The sequence below is a fragment of the Astatotilapia calliptera genome, chromosome 5 (genome assembly GCF_900246225.1).
Source record: "Astatotilapia calliptera chromosome 5, fAstCal1.2, whole genome shotgun sequence".
NCBI lineage: Eukaryota > Metazoa > Chordata > Actinopteri > Cichliformes > Cichlidae > Astatotilapia > Astatotilapia calliptera.
Genome location: NC_039306.1, coordinates 32189802 through 32209703, shown reverse-complemented (window position 1 = coordinate 32209703; position 19902 = coordinate 32189802). Strand labels below are relative to the sequence as shown.

General features: G+C 39.4%; 1 protein-coding gene across 4 annotated transcripts in view; it reads right to left on the bottom strand.

Annotated features, from left to right (window-relative positions):
- The window catches only part of cntn6 (contactin 6), a 237776-nt gene that overhangs the window by 126252 nt on the left and 91622 nt on the right, over positions 1–19902 (bottom strand). For all 4 annotated transcript variants that reach the window (XM_026168943.1, XM_026168942.1, XM_026168939.1 and 1 more), the window contains 8 exons: positions 13671–13798; positions 12936–13108; positions 10574–10691; positions 7706–7864; positions 6583–6732; positions 5886–5956; positions 5233–5467; positions 2174–2289 (listed from right to left, as the gene is read on the bottom strand). In XM_026168943.1, the coding sequence (XP_026024728.1) occupies positions 2174–2289; positions 5233–5467; positions 5886–5956; positions 6583–6732; positions 7706–7864; positions 10574–10691; positions 12936–13108; positions 13671–13798 (1150 nt within the window). The remainder of the gene's footprint in view (positions 1–2173; positions 2290–5232; positions 5468–5885; positions 5957–6582; positions 6733–7705; positions 7865–10573; positions 10692–12935; positions 13109–13670; positions 13799–19902) is intronic.

Genomic DNA, 19902 nt, shown 5'->3' with positions numbered 1-19902 from the left:
TTCTGCAAGCACTAAAGAAAAACAGCACCGACGGGTGTGATGCTGTAGCATCCCTAAACCGTATGCTTGCTGGAGTTGTGCCAAGCCTTTAAAATTCAAATGATCCTCTAAAACAGCTTTTGAGAGGTAATTTAAGCCCTAAATTAGATTAATTAGAATATATGTCACAAAATCCCAGTAGACCTCTTTAGGAATGGTTTGTCATTGCAAGGCTTAAATATAAATATCTACCCACAGGCTGCTGTTCGGTTTTTCAGATCAAACTGGCCAAGCCAGCTGACAAAAGCAATGCCAAAAAATGTAGATTTTACAGTTAGATAGTTTAACATTGTTCTTTTTTATTTTCCTCCAGCTTGCATTCTGGCTTAGGATGGAGCTTCTGTCCGAAGTAGAGGAATTTGAGTATTTTGGTATATTGGTATCACAGGTAAAGTATTGTCTTGATGCATTCTCAATCATCCAGGAAAGTAAATCTCCAAAAGTTGATTCTGTTCATCTGGACGTAGCGTTTTGTGGGAGAAACGTTTCGTCATTCATCCAAGTGACTTCTTCAGTCTCAGCTGACTGCAGTTTTCCCCAATCTTATAACTGGTACATTTACATAATGACTGAAACCAGCCCACTGAAGGAACAATGGGCTGGGAGGTCAATTCCTTAATCTTAATTATGCAAATTCTAATGACCATTGATCAACAACCACTGACCAAAACCCACTGATCAAAGACCACTGATCAATGGCCATGAGTACCATTCACAGAGAGTTGGGGAATGGCTGCAATCACAGCATTGTAAGATGGTGAAAGACGTACCCTTAGCCCCTTCCTCGATTCAGAGATGGTCTTTCGCTTTTCACGTAAATAGGAGGTTGTTTGGTTTCCCCGATGTATAAATCCTGGCAATCCTCCTGGCACTTAACAGCGTACACTATGTTACTCTGTTTGTGTCGGGGGACCCGATCTTTGGGGTGGACCAGTTTTTTGGTGCAGTGTGTTTTGGGGTTTAAAAGCCTGTTCATAACATTGGGGAAACCTGCAGTCAGCTGAGACTGAAGAAGTCACTTGGATGAGTGACAAAACGTTTCTCCCACAAAACGCTACGTCCAGATGAACAGAATCAACTTCTTGGACAAAGGTAAAGTAGTTTATGAAAGCAATGCTGATCCAAGATCCTATCCTCACCTATGGCTAGGTACTCTGGGTAGTGACTGAAAGAAGGAAAGTGGTTACAAGGGATGGAAATGAGCTCTGTTTAGGATGCCTTATAGGTGCCTCCTAAGTGAGGTGGTTTGGGCATGTCCTACTGGGAGGACGCTCGAGGGCAAACCCAGGACATGCTACAGAAATTACATATGTCAGCTCCTTTGCAATTGCCTCAGTGTCCGTCCAAAAGGAGGCTGGGTATCTCTGCTAAGACTGCTTACCCCGCTGCCTGGACCAAGGTAAACGGTAGAAAATGGATGGATAGTGTTTTTTCTGTTGTCTTTGTGGTTTTTTGGATTATATAATTTGCACATGATCAATAAAACCAGCAGGATCATATAAATTTTATAACTGAGCAGTAAATTTGTACTTGCATAGGCTTCAAATTATAATAAGTTGAATATTTTAAAACATTTCTACTCTTAGGAAGCTGAATATTTCATTGGATTTTCCCGTGTTAAACATGAATATTCTAAGCTGAGTTAAATACCTCTGTCTTGTTTCCAAACATGGAAACCTCTGTCTTATGACAATGTGTGTAGCAAACATTGGCAGCGACCTCAAAGCATCTCTGCAGAGGTTAGGCCACCTGGGTATACACTGCCATGTAAAATATCTGGGGTTTCGGAGACAGTGTTATTTTTATCTAGGTTTACCACAGCTAAATCCCAGGAGAGTGTTTGTTGTACAGGATAGTGATGTATGATGTTCACACATTCTCTTATTTATTTTCTCTCCCTTTTTTCTTAATAGCAGCTCTGAGACAGCCTTGGGTGCAGAGTTCTCTTAGAGACTGTAACAGCTGTCAACAGACCTCTGTGACTCCGGCACACACAGTGTTTTAATGCCAGAATATTTCGACAGCGTCACCATTGGTGGTTATATTCAGATGAGATCAGGTTATTGTGCTGTCAGCCATCTGGGATTAATTTTGTGTCTTTGTTTAAATGTTTCACTTTTCTTTGTTTTCCTACCTCATATGCAACGATCTTCTCACTGTTGGACCTCGGAGGAACTGGTTCCCAGAACACCTCGATCTCAGAGGCTGACACCGCACGGGCCCACGCTCTCGAAGGTGCTTCAGAGGGTTCTGTAAAGGATGGATTGTTATCAACAATGTTCCCTCTAAGCTGCGGCGCGTGTGCATTTGCGCACTGCTGGAACGGTCTCTGCGCACAGAAAATCTGCGTTGCGCACAAAAAAAATCTAACCTGAATTGAAATTAAAATAAATACGTTAACAACTCTGTTTTGCAGTGTTAGTCAGTAAGTGACTGGCTGCTCCAGTATGGGATTAGAACGATGCCACCTTATCCCGTAGTCCAGCCAATGATGCGATTCACATTCGTATATACGCAGCTAATCGACGTCGTTGACAGGCTACGACAGCGTCCTTATGTGCCGACACTGGCGTTTTAGCTAGCAAAGCGGCGTGGCTGATGTGGAGTGAAGCCACGTTAATGACAACGTGTACAACCATTGGAGATGTGAGCAGGACAGACGGAACAATTGACGGAAAAGTGTGGACTTTATACCAGTTTTTAAATTGTGTTGATCGGCCACGTAAAACCAGAGTTATGATAAAAATATTTGCAATGTTTGTTTTTTTCCTGAATACTATCGTTGTTTATATTTACTGCAGGAAGAAACGGTAAAAACTGCGTTTTATAAGGAAAACGCTCGAAAGTGCTCTCCACCTGTGAGCAAAGACAAAACCAAAACCCCCAACCTTTCCTATTGGTGGAAAAATGTACCATGTCGACCAATCAAAAAATGATATGGCAACGTGGCATTTAGTTGTTAAGAAACGTGGGGGAAGTTTTAGGAGTGACGGCGGTGTTTTGAGATGTGAGAGATTTGCGACATTTAGCGCAAATCTTGTGTAGTTAGTGTGTAGTGTAGTCAATGGCTGTTGTTCTCCTTTATCTCATCGTGGACAGAAATTATTTTTGGAGTGGCACAAATAATCTGTGTGGCATCAGATTTGATGCAGAACAGCTGATTGTTCTGTAAATAGTTTGAAATGTTTATTTAAAAAAACGCCTTGGCTGCATTTTTAGGTAAACAGCTGCAAAAAACTTTGTTGTTTGCAAAACTCAGTAACTTTTTTGAAGAAGTAACTATATAATTAATTGCCCAACATTGGTCATTATATACTGTATTTTGCAGACAGAGAGTTACAGACTCTCTCCCAGACCACAGACTCATACTCAAAATACAATTCACAGCTTTATATAAAAAAAAAAGAAAGAAAGAAAGTTGTGTTTTCAAAATTGGAGTTCAAGTTATTTTTTACTTCCAATAGTGTTAACATGCTACACAGGTCATGAACAAGATTTTTTTTTACATTTTCATTGTAAGTGGGCTAAAGCAGTTAATTAAAAGTAGTCCGACATAAATGTAAATGCTGTAATTTGATTATTTTAATAAACCATGTAACTTGGATGGATTCGATGCTGGCGTGACCACAGTGCACACGTCTGCTGTTGCTCACAGTGGTCCAAGGGACCGCTCAGGGAGTTGGTGTGTTCGCTCAGACACATGAAAAATTAGAGGGAACATTGGTTATTAATGCACATGTTTTTACTTCATATGTTTATATGTTTCATATGTTGTTTGTTTAATTTAAGACAAAAAAAAAATTAAATGAATGAGAGGTAAAACTTGAGGGGGTAGGGACAAATAAGTAAATACTTCAGCCTACTCCTTTTCAAACAAATAATGGAATGATATTTTGTAATGATTGTGAAGGCACATGTTTGAAATGTTTGAAATAAAAATGAACTGAACTGAACTGAACTGAACTTCTACACAATAAAAAATATATTTTTGTCAGATCTTTCGGGAAATCTAAAAAAAATCTAAACACAGGTGTAATTCTCTAAGCTACATAAAACATGAGCGTCACTTGATTTTTACCTGTTAACTACAGAACAACAACTGCTGCCTGCTGAGCTACCTGCTCTGAGACTTATTTCTGTACTACTCCATCATCTGTGACTCCAGGCAGACTCTTTTTTTTTTCTTCTTCTTTTCTGTCCCTCTGTTGCAATGATCCTGGACTAGACTAGACAAGAGCATGTCCTCACACTAACGACACACACTCGAACTTACAACTCTCCTAACCTTTGCACCAGTTTGTCTTGTTCCTCGAAAAACCTTGATACCATATCTCATCCCATTTTTTGGTAAACTCAAAGTACAAGTTAATGGAGTCTATAATCATAAATGCACAAAAGCAAAAAACTAAAGACAACGACACAGTTGTTTATGATATTGCCTTTTGTGTGTACCGTATTTTTCGGACTACAAGGCGCATTTAAAATCCTTTAATTTTCTCAAAAATCGACGGTGCGCCTTATGTATGAATTCTGGTTGTGCTTACTGACCTCAAACCGATTTTCTGTGGTACACGGCGCTCAAAAATCTGTCAAAAAATGTTTTAGTACGACTTTGGTAAGCTACGAAGCCGCACCACTTGATGGATTGTCGGAGCATTATGGCTACCATAGTCAGGAGCCTCACAGAGTAATTCGTACTGTGCTTCAGCATAATATTACCGTATTGTGTGTGTATAAGGACCCCAAAATGTCAGCTGTTAAGACACATGTTTACGAAGCAGATTTCCAACTCTATCAGTCACACAGTAGAACACGGGAACAAGAGCAGCTGTGAAGATGAAGAATTTGATGGATTTGTGGAATGAACTGAAAAAGTGAGTGTATTGTTCTGTATTTTTTGTGTTACAACCGAATGATGCTGAGTTATTGTGAATGAGTTGAATAAAGTTTAACATATTTGACTGTTTTGTTTCGCATAATTTGCCTTATGTATGAAAACAGACCCGTTCATCAACAGTGCGCCCTATAATCCGGTGTGCCTTATGGTCCGAAAAATACAGTAATTGACACAAAATGCGTATTTTACATTGTTATCATACAGTTATCATCAATACACTGTTGTCGTGAAAGCCCTATTTGCAGCTAAAAGCGAAAGGATAAGTATTTATATTTGCAGGACGTGAAGACGCTCACCTTCCTCTGCAGAAAACACTCTAAGAACGCGGCTGAACGGCCCCTCTCCCATATTGTTGTAGACTCCCACTGTCACCTCAAACAGGGATAGGGGTGCGATGCTGTCATTTCTGTAAATATATCTGGATGCGTCAGGTGATGCCAGCACTGTCTGGATCCAGGTGCTGCTGCCAAGTGGGCGGAAAGCTACAACATAGCCAAAGTCCTCTCCGCTCTGCTGTTCCTCTGGAACTGGCTGAGATGGGGACAGAAAAGTTACGCCTTTGACCCAAACAACTGTGAGCAGAAATTAAATTAGGCAGCTGTAAAAGAGTAAAGCAGTAACAGTGTTTTATGTCTAACAAAGTTTTGAGCAAATCAACGGATCCAGCACCTCTCCGTGCTTTGACCCACATCCAAAAAATGTAAAGCTGTCACCTAATTCTGGATTTACACACGTGTAATTTGCACTGGCTCTGTATCTCCTTGTTGATTTACACAACAGGGGGAGTCAGCAGGCAGCAAATCAGAAAAGCTCTGCCTTTTAATTAAAAGCCATTCCACTGAAGCCAGACTGCTGCAGACGCAGTAACCTGCCAGGATTCCATTCTCATCAAAAGAAGAATACTCTGTCACAATGAATGCCCACTCAGAAATGCCCATGATCCTCTTACCTCCCACATAATAACAAGTTCTCCTCGAGCTCCTCCGCCACCACTCACGTTAATCGGCGCAACCTTGGGAACTAAACAGACACAAAAGGAAACTTGCTCATCCCTCAGTTCTGACTGTTATGTCTGACACAGGTGCAAGAAGTAGTTCAAATAAGGGGATCACAGGCACTATGTGGAGCTTCTGTTTACACAAAATGGGTTAATCACACAGGAGAGGAATTAGGTTTTTGTTGACAGTGGCATTACCACCCGTGTGTGCCGCCGTTATTAGCCGAGTGCCATATGTCAGCCCTGTGCGTGAGGCTCAACGGGAAACTTGTTCCCTTGTGATTCAACCAGCGGGATAGAATTACTCAGCTAACCAGTCAAAAAAAGACTCGCTCACGGCCGTGTCTCGTGGCATGTGCGAGCGGGAGACGCTTCTCTTGATGCAACCACTAATTAAACCCAACACATGCTCCAGAGTGCACAAGAGCTTAGTGCTGATACTTTAAAAAGCATTTTAAAAGTGTAACTCAATTTCCACTCTTCCCGCGTGCGACTGAGTAATCAAAGTAGTGGCATGAAAACATAGAACAGATTTGAAACATCACAGGGAGCACGGACAAAAAGTGGAACTAATCAAACAGTTAAATTACATTTTCCAAGTGGGACTGATTAATTTGTTATGAAGAGAAACAACAAATCGAGAGGGTACCTGCTGCTTTGGTTCGAATCTGTTTTGATGGCGTGCTGGGTTCTCCAACACCAACACTGTTGATTGCCACCACCCTGAATTCATAATCCACCCAGGGGTTCAACTCTTTCACTGTGGCATGCATCATCTGTCCAGGCACAGAATCAGGAACTAGGATTAAAGAATTTAGAATTGACATGTGTTTTGTGTTTTTATGTTTCATGTGTCACATTCACATTTGGTTCCCAGCAAGTATAAGTAGTTCATATACCAATGAAATGCATGGAATGAAACTATGACGTTTACAGTTTAATTACAGCTCGTCAGCATCTCTACAAGCATCATAATTATTGTCGATCGCACAGGTGCATCAGCATCTTGCAATGCTATTTTAAACAGTAACACAACTAGATAACCACAATTAATAAGCTGTTGCGGGACTAAGGATTTTTAGGCTGTATTGCCAAAAGTGGCAAGAAATTCCTGTGAATACCTGATATTTATTTACTTAATGATGGTAAATCAGCCCTCAGTACACGTGCATTTTGATTAGAAAAAATACATTTCAAAGTACAGTGAACAATAGCTCCCCTCCCGGTGGTTCTGAGGGGGGACACAGAAGTGCAGCCTGTGTTTTATTTTTGGACAATAAAGTTACAATGGAAAGGTGGTTAATTTTGAAACCAACTAAATATCAGGATATGTCACTTTTATAGATCAGTGAAAGGGCGATGCTACTTATGTGCAAACGATACTGCGTGGAGAAAAATACCAGGAAATATGTAACTATAAAATTCTGTGAGTAAAAAGAATTTTTTGCATTTCTACATCAAGACTTCTTGTTTATTGTGGAGCTATTCACAACTCACTAAACAGCTTCATTCACTGAAAAAGCTGCGAAGCATTTCAGCTTTCCTCTGTTACATGTCATACATGTGAAATGTGTCATAAATGGTTTATATGCACAAACTTTTAATACATCAAAAAAATTGTTTTTAAATATTGTATTTTGTATTTATATCATGCATTGCCTTAATTATGTTCATTTATAATCACCATAAAGAACACTGAATTTTGAACGTTGAATGATAAAAAACACATTCAATAAAAATATAACTGCCTGACGGTGGTGGTGCATTTGTACCTGTCCTCATAGTCTGCCAGCCTATAGAGAAGGGGGTCCTGGCCTGCATCATGTACTTAGTAACAGGGCTGTGGTTGTCAGGTCCAGAGCCCCAAGACAGTTGCACAGTAGTGTCAGTAATGTCAGTCACAACCAGGCCCTCGGGGGGCCCAGGAGGTCCTGCAACAAGAAGAGACACCTGCATCAGCCTCACTGTACGGCAGCAGCCTAAACAAATGAGCTCACGTCAGCTTTGAGACTCCACTGCAGGTGTTATTCATAACCTAGCTAACAGGAGATATAACAGGCTGTGACACCACCATAATTATTACACCGAATATCACAGATCAGTGGGAACGCAGGTTACACTTCTTTTATCAGAGACTGGGGTGTTTTTAATGCTTTAATTGTTAAAAAAAACAAGTACAACAAGAAAACAGTGAGTGAGCTCATCATGAAATCTGACCTATTTAGTTTCTGGAGACATGTATGCCTCACACCAGCAAGAAAAACAACAAAAGAAAGAGAAACAGGTCGCTGAATATTTTTCTTTTAGGAGGTTTGTTTAGCTTTAATACGTAGATACATTTCAAAAATGCCTTTATTCTTTATCACTGGGTTTCACAGATTAGCTGTACAATAGGTTTAAGTAACCTTGTCTTTACATACTTATAAACTAGGACTAGATAATGTATCCATGTTAAGACTAAGGTCCAGAAAAAACAGAGGTAAAATTGTGCATAACATTATATGTTGTCTAGCCCACTGTAAGTAGGTGTACCTACTTACATTATGATACGTTTTTATCTCTATGAAGATATGTTGCATGGCCGAGACCCTTGGATGAGTTTTTCAGTAAAGATTTCATTTTACAAGTTTTGTGTAGTAGAATGAGCTTATTTTGCTCAATAGGGATTTTCTGTCTGAGGGAGGTTCAGTGTTTTTTGCTAAGTGAAAGTAAGTGAAGTAATAATAACAAAAGACAACATTAATTACCAAGGATTTGGGAAAAAGGCAGATTTTTCAGTTGGTTTCTCACTAAAATCAGGGAACGCAGCAACATGGGATTTCCTGCTAAGCCCTGCAAATCTGCAAAAGTAGCGCTGTGCTCTCAATGCGACTAACTACTTCTGTAGGAAGATGATTGAGCATCGACAACACTGGTTTTGGATTATGCATATAAAAACACAATATGGAAAACCTGCATAATCTATATTGGTGGCAGACTCTTTATTACCTGCATTGTTAATCTGAACGTCTCAGATTATCCCAGACCATTCTTTCTACGCCTAGTCTAACCTTTGCACTTTTATCATGTATTTCCTTTGTGTAATAAGTCATGGTTGTGATGGAGTGTCTGTGAAGATATTTGCAAATTCAAATGGAACTTGAGTCTGCACACTTGGTTTAAGGTTTTGACAGATTTAAACTCAACTGAAGCTCGAGAATAAATATGAACAAGCTTGACACAGTCTGTCTCTCATCTCACAGTTCTCCCTGGCAAAGCCTATAAGGCGCATAACATATGCATAAGCTATGCTAACACATAATAAAAATGGAATAAAAAGAGACAAAGGAAGTGTTTGGAGCTTCGGACACCTCTGAAGGTTGTGTAGAAGCAAGCACCCTGAACTCTACGTTGTTGAATAAAGCCTATTGTGCCTGGGTCACAGACATATTTTGTCTCTACTTAAACTACTGGCACATCAACCAAAGAGACGGGTATGTAGGATATCTATAATCCTTGAGTTTAAACATCAAAAATGCTCTCCCCCAGAGTAACATTTATGGCATGAAATCAGTTAAAAACATACTTTATAAAATGTTTTCTTGCATGAAGACTGTTTTTCTAGATACCCTTGAAGCTTTTGTGGCAACTTACTCTTTCCTTCAAGTTAACTGTGATATAAGAGGCAATGAGTTTAACTTCTTTTATTTTCTCAAAGACTTTGCAGTCATCAGCCTGAAAGTTGGAAACTGGGTAACACGTGTCAGGAGTATCTGTTTAACAGGACTAATTTAACTGACACATATGCTTAATTACCCATCTGTTTTTTTTAACCACTTAGCCAACATCCAACAAGTCTGTCCAAGCAAGACGGTACGGGCAATTACATTCACAAGTTGACCTAACCTCCATGTCGTTGTGTTGTTAGACGAAAGCAGAATACGCAGAAAAGAAAAGAAAAAAAAACATCACTGTGCCACCAGTTAAATCCAAATTATACTCACTAATCACAGAATGTTTTTTTCACAAAAGATCTTATATGCAGAACACTGTTGCTTTGCATCTTTTCATGTGTAGAAATGCCTTCTTTTGGCATATTTCCACTAAAGCCACTGGGACAAATTTGAGTGTAACACCATCGGGGGGATGGCTTACAAAGCCCTGTCTTTATGTCTAGACGGGCTCCTTTCGTTTGGCAGCATCATTCTCCTGGCTGAATTTGAACCGGCTCTCGTCTGCCAGTCAAATCGATCAGTCAACGGCACTATGAGCAACCTGAGTCTGCATTGCCTGCAACAAGCCAACCGTGCCAATACAGGCGGCCGTGTCGTATTAAAAGAACAACTTTCAGTGCTGAAAATCATCAATATTTTCCTTCTGAAATCAGAAAAGGGATCTAACATGTCTTTACAGAGTAAAGCTTGTTTACCAGCAGTGAAAATGCTGCTAACACTGAAATGCTCAATGTCAAATGTAGAGGAGTTTTCTGCTTTATCGCCTGATTTAAAACTTCTGTTGGAAATTATATCAGCAAGTAATGAAACATGCAACAAGTCTCCCTCTTTACACTGTCGGTGATACAGCTCTTATCATCATCTTAAGAAACACAGACATGCAGAGTACTACAAAATGACAAGCAGTGTAAGGAGGAAAAAGCATACCTCTGACAATTAAGTCTGCTGCTGCAGAAACTGTGTCGATTTCAGTGTGTACCATACACACATACTTCCCAGAATGCTTTAGCTGAATGTTCCTCACCATCAGGTCACCCGCAAATCCCTGATGACAGAGACATATGCGACTGAAAGTCTCGGAGAAGAAAAAACCTCCACCAAAAGCAGCAAAGTCAAAGTGAAAAAAGAAAAGACGTATAGGAAATCCTCAGGAGCACATTCAGTTTCATTCTCAGCCATGTGCTGCAAATCCTCCACAAAGGGAGCTTGGAATAATCAACCACAAAAAAAAGAGGCAAAAGAAATTAATTTGGTTTTACGTTGTAAGAAAGGCTACACAAAATTGACTTGTTTTCAGTGTTTTCAGTATTTGTTGTATTTACACTTTAACCTTACAACTCGGCTGAGTGGCTCCAAGAATAATTTTCAGAGATGCTTTTTTCAATTTGTTGCTGCTTGTTCTCTCTCTCTCTCTCTCTCTCACACACACACACACACACACACACACACACACACACACACACACACACACACACACACACACACACACACACACACACACTCGTATTTTGTTTTGTTTTTTCCCAGAGAAACACAGAGACTCTTTGTTTGTTTGAATATTTTTAAAGGAAAGTCAAACATCTGTTGTCATTACGCTCACTGTGAAATGTTAGTGTTTTACGGCAGCTTCAGTGGCCCTGCTATGATCAACCTGCCAAAGCATAAATCTTGCATTCACAAAAATTTTGGCTCCTTTGTGAAGGCTCAAATTGATTGATTTGCACTAAGATCTCCTCTGGGCTAGAGTCTCATCCTTATAGGCTCCCTCATCACGACTCACAGTAATATCTGTTGGCGTCTGAATTGAATGTACACAGCTTTCACGTGGGTTTAAAATGGAGCTAGCCTACAAATACCAGTTCCCCTGGTGCCTTCATGTTCTCACAGGACCAGTTCAGTGTATACAACCTTAAGGAATAATTTGACAGGGTGAGAAATGCGCTTAATTAGCATAAAATCCTGAGAAAAGAGTGATACCACTCACTTCTCTCAGAGACAGGCTGGGACCATTTAGCCTAGTTTAGCACAAACACTGAAGGGAATTCAAAACCTTTTTTTTCAATTCCAGGACCACAAAAGCTTAACAATTACAGACAAAATACTATATTTGAATTTATTCATTGACTATAACGCTATAGGTATGAAGAGGTTAACTGAGTTTATCATACAGATTGCCTGAGCTCACTAATCGCTACATATTATTTTATTAACCCAATATATTTAGTGAGTTTTAGAAGCAAATGTATGTGTTTTTGTCAGCCGGTCAGCCAGCTACCATTTCTTCTGAACCAACTTCAATTTGCTGGCTTAAAATTTGAATGGAAGATTATCTACATATTTACATATTTAATCATGTTTGTCTAATTGTTGCGGAACAACAATTTACAGAGTTTCAGGCATGTACCTGATATAATTGTGCAGTATGATCATGAAATACATCCATTAGCTGACATTTTTATGGGTAAATAATATATATTTTTAAAAAGTTAAATGGCAACACACTGCATCATGCAGTACTCTGTCATTTGATGGCTGTAACCTATACAGAAGTAGCCAAGGGAGCAACAGCTATTAAGCTGCTGCTGTTATGATGAGTTGATGCATGTCTGTGCTGGAAAACAGGACAATAGCGTTTCCTGACTCACTGCAATAACGTGTGTCAAGATGTGGGGCCTGTGTGGGCAGTGATGGGGATATTTTGACACATGTAGGTCCTCCTAAAACCACATGTTGCCATTTTTATATTTCCATTTGTTCCATTTTTTTTGTTTTGTTTTTTTCAGATGGAAACCTCTGAGGCTGAATAATGAAGCCAGTGAGGTGCAGGTCTATAATCTTGTCCCTGACGTCCTCGCACTGCTCTTTGGTCTTGCCCGTGATGATGATGAAACTGACTCTGTGTACAGGTGTGCTTTATATACATAACAACTTGGGATCAGAAATATATGGGATTAACTGTGCCACATGGGCACACAGCCACTCTGTGGAAAACAGAATAATGACTAGCTTATTTCATTCAATGAATGCAAATCAGTTTATAGCTTTTATGGACTGTGCTTTCTCTGGATGTATGTCTGGTACTCTGCCTCTCTTCATTAAAATGAGAGACTGTTCCTATCTTCAAAAGTCAGAAAACTTACAAATTCAGGGATCAAATAATTATTCCTTCCACTGTATGTTTGAAATTGATTTGGATTTTACTGGATCCACCATGTTTGTGACAGATACAGACGTGGTGTATTTTCATCAAACACAAAGCAAAAAAGCTAACCATCATATGTATACATACCCCTCCAATCATCTCAAAGTGCTCCTGTCTGTTGAAGTCAATAGCTTTGCCGTTGAAAAACCACTTGAAGATGGGGCTCAGGGACGAATCACTAGACACCTCACAGGGCAACACGATGCTCTGTCCCACGCTGGCATCCAAGCTCAAGGGTGGAACTATGATCTTTGTGGGCTCTTGGGGAGAAAAACACATTGACTTGTTACTATATGCAGCATGGTGTCGCTATCAGCCAAATGAATAAGGTAATGAAGCTTATTTTGCCCAGAATCACGAGACAGATTTTGGTCTAGCAGTGTAATTAAGCGACCTTAAATAACTTCACTTAAAAAGCAAAAGCTGCCCATAACTCAGTAATGAATAATTAAAGACGCTGCAATCACAGTGTCAACTAGAAAGAAATAAAATGACTCTCTCACTCTCGTTCTCCATAATAATCATCATTTAACAACCCCAAATCTGAAAATGCTACAGGAGCTCTTTTTAAATTAAATGAAAATATTCTTCACTCACAGCTATAGACGTCAGTGGTTTGCCCCACTCTGCTACATGAACAATAACTCAGAGCTGACAAAACCTCGGATGACTTATATGTCTGTCAGAGCGGCAGGAACATAAAACGGCTATATATTTCATTATCCATTTCATGCTTGAGCTACTATTTTTTTTCCCTCTAACAAAAGTTTAAACCCTCGGCTTAGAAGGTACACTAAAAAAAGAAAAAATGGAAAAGAATACCTTTTACCACCAGTGTCCCTGTGCTGCTGGAAGTACCAAAACGGTTTCTGGCCACACATGTGTACCTGCCTCCATCCGATTTGGAGATATTGGTGATACGAAGAGTTCCATCCTCCATGATGGTCCGTCTGAGGAGAGAGAGACAAAACTGAAATAACCCACTTCTTTATGACTTCTTTAGTAATTAACTGAATGAACAATGATGTCAGGAATCAAAGGGACCAGCTCTGGCTGTGATAAGATTTCATTTCTCAAACCATTTGAACTTTCTCTCTTTTATCTTTCTCCATTTAATTCTTTTTGAATGAAGGCTTTAGAATCTATTCCAAAAATCTATTTGCACGCTTCAAAAGATAACAATTATCTTAGCTGAAGCAGAACAGATTTGCTGTAGGGTCAGCACAGTATTGACAGCACAATAGCTTAAATGCACATATTAATTGGACACACAACAGGCCACCGGGGCCGGGCGGGACAGTGATAGGGCGAGGGGAGCAGCGCTGTAGAGAGGGATCTTTACCTGCAGCCTTATCGCTCTACAACATGCGGCGATTATATCAACATGCTATAAGCCATTTCTGAAATGCAATAATATGGTGATATACAAGAATCACACCTTGAAAAAAGCATTAGGCTGGCAGTCTGATTAGAGAGCGAGACAAAAACATGAGTAAAACAACAGCTACACAGAGGAATGATGGCCTTGTTGTAAGAGCGAAACAGCTGGTGACTTACTTTTGTGAACTACATTTTCCTTTGATACAGGAGCTCTCTGTGGTCAATAAAGGTGGGGCTTCTTTTGGGGACTGTGATTGGGGAATTATTACATTTAAAAAAAAGAAAAACAGATATATATATATATTTAATATGTCATATAAAATCATATGTAGTACTGTGCAGATGCCTTGAACTGACCCCCATTTTATTTTTATTTCACCAGGAAAATTGGAACTAGATGCATGAATTATTGGCATAAGTGTAGGCATAGTACACTGAAATACAATATATAAGGCAAAAAGAGTTTGTTCAATTCTCATAAGGCTCAAAGTCAATATTTGGTATGAGACCTTTTATTATTTCACACAAGCTGAACTCTCTTAGGCAAGACTATTCCTTAAATAGTCTTCTGGAATAGCTCTCTGGGTTTCTTGAAGAACATTCAAAGTTTTTTAGACCTCTTTTTGTCCCATTTTCTGTCCCACACTGCTTCAGTAATGTCCAGGACAGGGCTCTGGACTTTTTGTGTTTTTACTGCATTGGCAGTGTGTTTGGGATCATTGCCAATTAAAGTTTTCAAGATCAAGAAATATTCAAGGACTATTCAAGACAAGGTGTCCAACACCGCTGGCTGAAATATGGCTCCAATCCATGACAGAGCCTCCACCATGTTGTACACATGGCTGTAGGCACTCACTGTTCTCTGTCTCTCTTCTGGCTTCCTCTGTTTGAACCAACAGGGCAGGGATAGGGCAGAAGGTAGAGTGGTGCCCCCATGATCAGAAGGTCGGGGTTTGAATCCACTGAACGGCTACCCTGAGGTACCCCTGAGCAAGGTACCGTCCCTACACACTGCTCCCCGGGTGCTGGATTGGTGGCTGCCCACTGCTTCACTGAGTGAATGGGTTAAATGCAGAGAGGACTTTCCCCATGTGGATCAATAAAGTATACATACATACACATACAACAATTTCAAATTTGGATTCCTCCCTCCACAAGACCTGTTACTGCTAATTTTGATGAACCTCAGCCTTTTTTCCCCATTTCTGTTGCTTAAAAATGGCTTCTTGACAGCCACTGAGAACGTTTCTCATGAGGCTTCAGCAAACATATATAGGTGAAGAGCCAAATGCATCTCTCAGATCCTGTGTCAGGATACTATAGATACTATTCACTTGCCACATCTTGTTCTTTCTCTTGTCCAGTTTCCACAAATCTTTACAAGTTACTTTGAAAAAGTAATTAATTACAGTTACTAGTTACTTCTTCAAAAAAGTAACTGAGTTAGTAACTGAGTTACAAGATTCTAAAAGTAATTAATTACTTGAAAAGCAACTATTTCATTACTTTAAAAAAACGTTTAACCCTCTGGGCTCCAGGGTATAATTGGCCATTTTTAACCACTTTTGATGTTTTCTCCACATTTCACCTTTAAAAACTATTTACTTTGCCTTGTTTGGTATCATCCTTTTCAGCACAACCACACGTGTCTGAATTTACAGTTATGTTTTCATTTTGACATACTGTATTAACACAATTGATCTAAAATCAGACAAAAACATAAAATCCGAGTAGAAAACGTTATAATTTTTGACAATCACAAACATGTTTATTGAATCATATTTCATAACTTTAAATGCAAATATAAATGGTCAATTTTAAAATCATATGCACAAATTTTGCAAACAACAAAGTTATTTGCGGCTATTTACCTTTTACCCTCTATTTTTATAACCATTTCAAACTATTTATATAACAATCAGGTGTTCTGCATTCAATATGTACATACTCGCTGTCTCTCTCTTTTTCTGCTGTCTCTCTCGCTCTCTCTCTCTCGCCGTCACTTCTAAAACTTGCCCCTCTTCCTAAACAACCAAATGTCATGTTGCCATATCATTTTTGATTGGTCGACATGGTGCATTTTTCCACCAACAGGAAAGAGCGTTTTTTTTGTTTTGTATTTTTTAAATTTTTTGCTCATAAGCAGAGAGTGCTCGCTGCACTGTCCTTAGATGTTAGACGAGACAAAACTATTGAGGAAAAAATGCCGCATATATATTGTTTATCATCTACATCATGGTTTTACGTGGCCTATCAACACAATTTAAAAACTGGTATATATCACCTTGTTGCTTTGTCATCTTGAAGTGGTCATGTGATTGGCTTACCGTGACTACTTTATTCTTCCTCAATCAAACAGCAGCACTCATGCCATTGTTTTGCCCCCTTAGCTCCAGGTGTTGTGCCAAAAAGTGATCGTGATTGCCGTCCGCCGGAGCGAGCGCAGCTGCTTAAAGCTCTAGCGCCCAGATTACTTACAGCTAGGGATGGGTATCGTTTAGGTTTTGTCCGATACCGGTGCCAAACTACGTACTTTTGAAACAGTGCTCGAACCGGTGCTTAAAGAATGGAGAGCACAAACTTTGTCCAAAAACCTCTTATGTTTTTATTTTTAGCAGTCTCCTTTTTTCTGCAAAATGATAAGAACCGTCCAGCCCCCCGCACGGGGCGATCCGTGCTAACTCACTAATGGAGATTTACCACGCCGGCAGTAGATGTGCTCGGTGTGAGGTCTTGCAGCGAGCTATCAAATACGGTGCATTTCTCGGCTTTTAAAAAAACACTATGCGTCGCCAGGTGTTTCATCAGATTTGAGGTGTTACCTCTTTTGCACAGTATCAACTTAACCTCTTAAGCCCCAAAGGGGTTTCTTAGTTTCCTGCTCGAAAATGCAATGCCCAAATTTTATTGATTATTTCTCTGCAATTACAAACTCTGTGCTTACAATCTTGGTATCAAAATAAAGCTAACACTTGTGAAATTTCATCAGAGGTGTAAATATTGAAGCAGATATTACTGTGTCAAAGTTACTGAGAACACAGAAACACAGAAAAAGTAAGTAGATTTTATCCTCGCCTATTTTTTTTTTTTAGCATATGCCTCAGTTCACATTTCATTACAGAAATTTAGTAACCAACATATAAACATCAACTGTGCAAAGATTTATGTTTGTAAAGTGAAACAGTGAAAAATTACAGCACTGTCAATACATGAATATCCAGACGTTGTACAAAAATGTCCAATTTTGGCACACAATTGGACACCATGCCAGTTGAACTTTTTAGGTATTTAAGAGCAGAAATAAATTAATTTTATTAAGATGCCTAAAAAAATTAAAAAAAAAAAATACATTACTTTTCTGCTGTGCGCATGGAGCGCTTCGCCTTGGGCATTTTTCATCTGTAGCTCTGCTCTAAAAGAACGTACGTACCTGGGCCCGCCTACTATCCTTGGAAAGGTAAAATGATTGGCTAGAATCCAAAGTGTATGAACCAAAGCACCGAAATGTGCGCTACTTTTCGTTCTGGTTACTACTGTTTATGTCAGAACCAGTGCCATTACCGGTACTCATTCCTACTTACAGCTACTTCCCTGCGACTGATATAAGATACCGTAATCTGAACACAGCTTCAACCGTCTGTTAGTTGAAAAAAAGTAACGTGACAGCACCGCATTTTCTTGTTAGTAACGGTAACGGCGTTGCAACGATAGGAATAGTAATTAGTTAGATTACTCGTTACTGAAATAAGTAACGCTGTTAGTAACGCCGTTACTTGTAACCAACATTCTGGCCAATAGCTCTTTGGGAATCACCTTTTTGGTGAGAAACACAGTATTATGCCTGTCAGACTCAAGGAGCAAATGATGTGTTTGCAACAGCCTGCCAGTGACTAAGTGCCTAAATATACTGTTATTTAAAACTATCTCATGGCTAAGTTATCTGTCATGTGCAGACACAACACCGGTCAGTCTATGAGTAGGATGTCTTTTTTATGTTTGAGTGATTCATGGGCTAGTGTTACAAGTGGCCTGACCAAAAAAAAGATTATATCGGCATGATGAATTTTAGAGTCTGCAGGTATTTCTTCCCAAGAGCTGACAAGGTAGGATAACCTGTATTTTGCCTGAAAGGGGAAATCGAGGCCAAATAAGCTCATTGAGCTAATTGCTTCAAGAGTGCGTAATAGCTGAAGATGATTCAGCTGAGTATATAAACATTTTTATCTGCTCGATCTTCTCTGCTCACTCGTGGGGGAAAGGCTCAGAAACATTTTAATAAGAAAATCAACCTTTAACGATAAAATGAGTGGATGAAAAAATAAATATTTTCAGGTTGTTCAGACTGACATTAATATACAACTTTGCTTATACTACTTTACGTTACGCCCTGGAATTTTATTTTGCCACCTCGGTTGATAACAGAGAAGTCGGAAATCACAGAAACACACGCATAAATGAGGCAGATAATGCTCTCCTGTTGTGACCTTTGGATTCAGTAAATCAAACAGAAATGCTGTGAGCAGCCAGCTCAAAAAAATCAAACAATTTCATATTGGCTTCCAAGAATAAATATGTATTTGCTCGGGCCAAGCTAAGACCCAGGGAGCATGTCTGACACAGGGTGCTTTGCGCTGATTTATTGACAAAAATATCAAACACTGAGTGATGGAGGCACACTGAGAACATGACCCGAGGAGCAATGAGCTGCAAAAACAAATAGAAACGTAAAGAACTATCTACTTTGTAGACAAACTGCGTTCCAAGCTGTGAATTTCTATTCTTGTTCAAATGTGCTGCCTGGGTAATTTTTCTCCCTTTCCTCAAGACTGGCCGATGGAAAATATGATAAATAATCAATCCCACTGGTCGCATGTTGAGGCAGGCCTGCAGAGCTAAGGAAAGCCTATGGAAATGTGGTTGTACATAATGATTGGAGCGGGAGCAGGGGGGAAAGAAAGAGGAAGCATGTGATAATCGACATGAAAATGAAATCTAAAAATATAGTCGCTCTGTGAAATAAACAGCACTTCGGTCAGATTTACTTTTTAGCATCTAGAATGTTCTTCTTGATAGAAACAGACAATTGGATACTCAAACCAGTGTACTTTGACTTTCAAATATCTCGCACTTTGTTTTTGATGTGGTATAATATAAAGGAAATGTATTAACAATCCATTGCTGGTTTCTTGGAATACTAATAATCCAAGGAGAATGGACAGCTCTTCTAAGATACACTGTTTTTGTGCCTTCAGGGCTGCAACAGCTTGTCACTGAAGAACTGCTGTTATGCCCTTGACAGGAGTTACTTGTAAGTATTGGCTTGTGGTTTGTACCTTACAGAGACCAGTCTATAACCTGAGGTGACAACGTTTGTACCTTAAACAGTACAAAAATGGACCATTAAAAAAAGGTGCAAAGCTGGTTCCAAGGGCACCCATTCATTTCTTTTCTATATTATTATTATTTGTAGTAGTGTTAGCAGTAGTAGTATCATAGGAGTGGACAAAGATCCTAGGAGAATTTGAACCCAGGACTTTCCAAAGGCAACACAAGACAGATACATACACAACGTATTGAATGCTTTTCCTGTTGTATTAAGAAGGAAATAGTGAAATGAGAAAAATAAAAGAGTAGATTTAATATCTTTCTATTTATAACCATAGGAATGTGATAG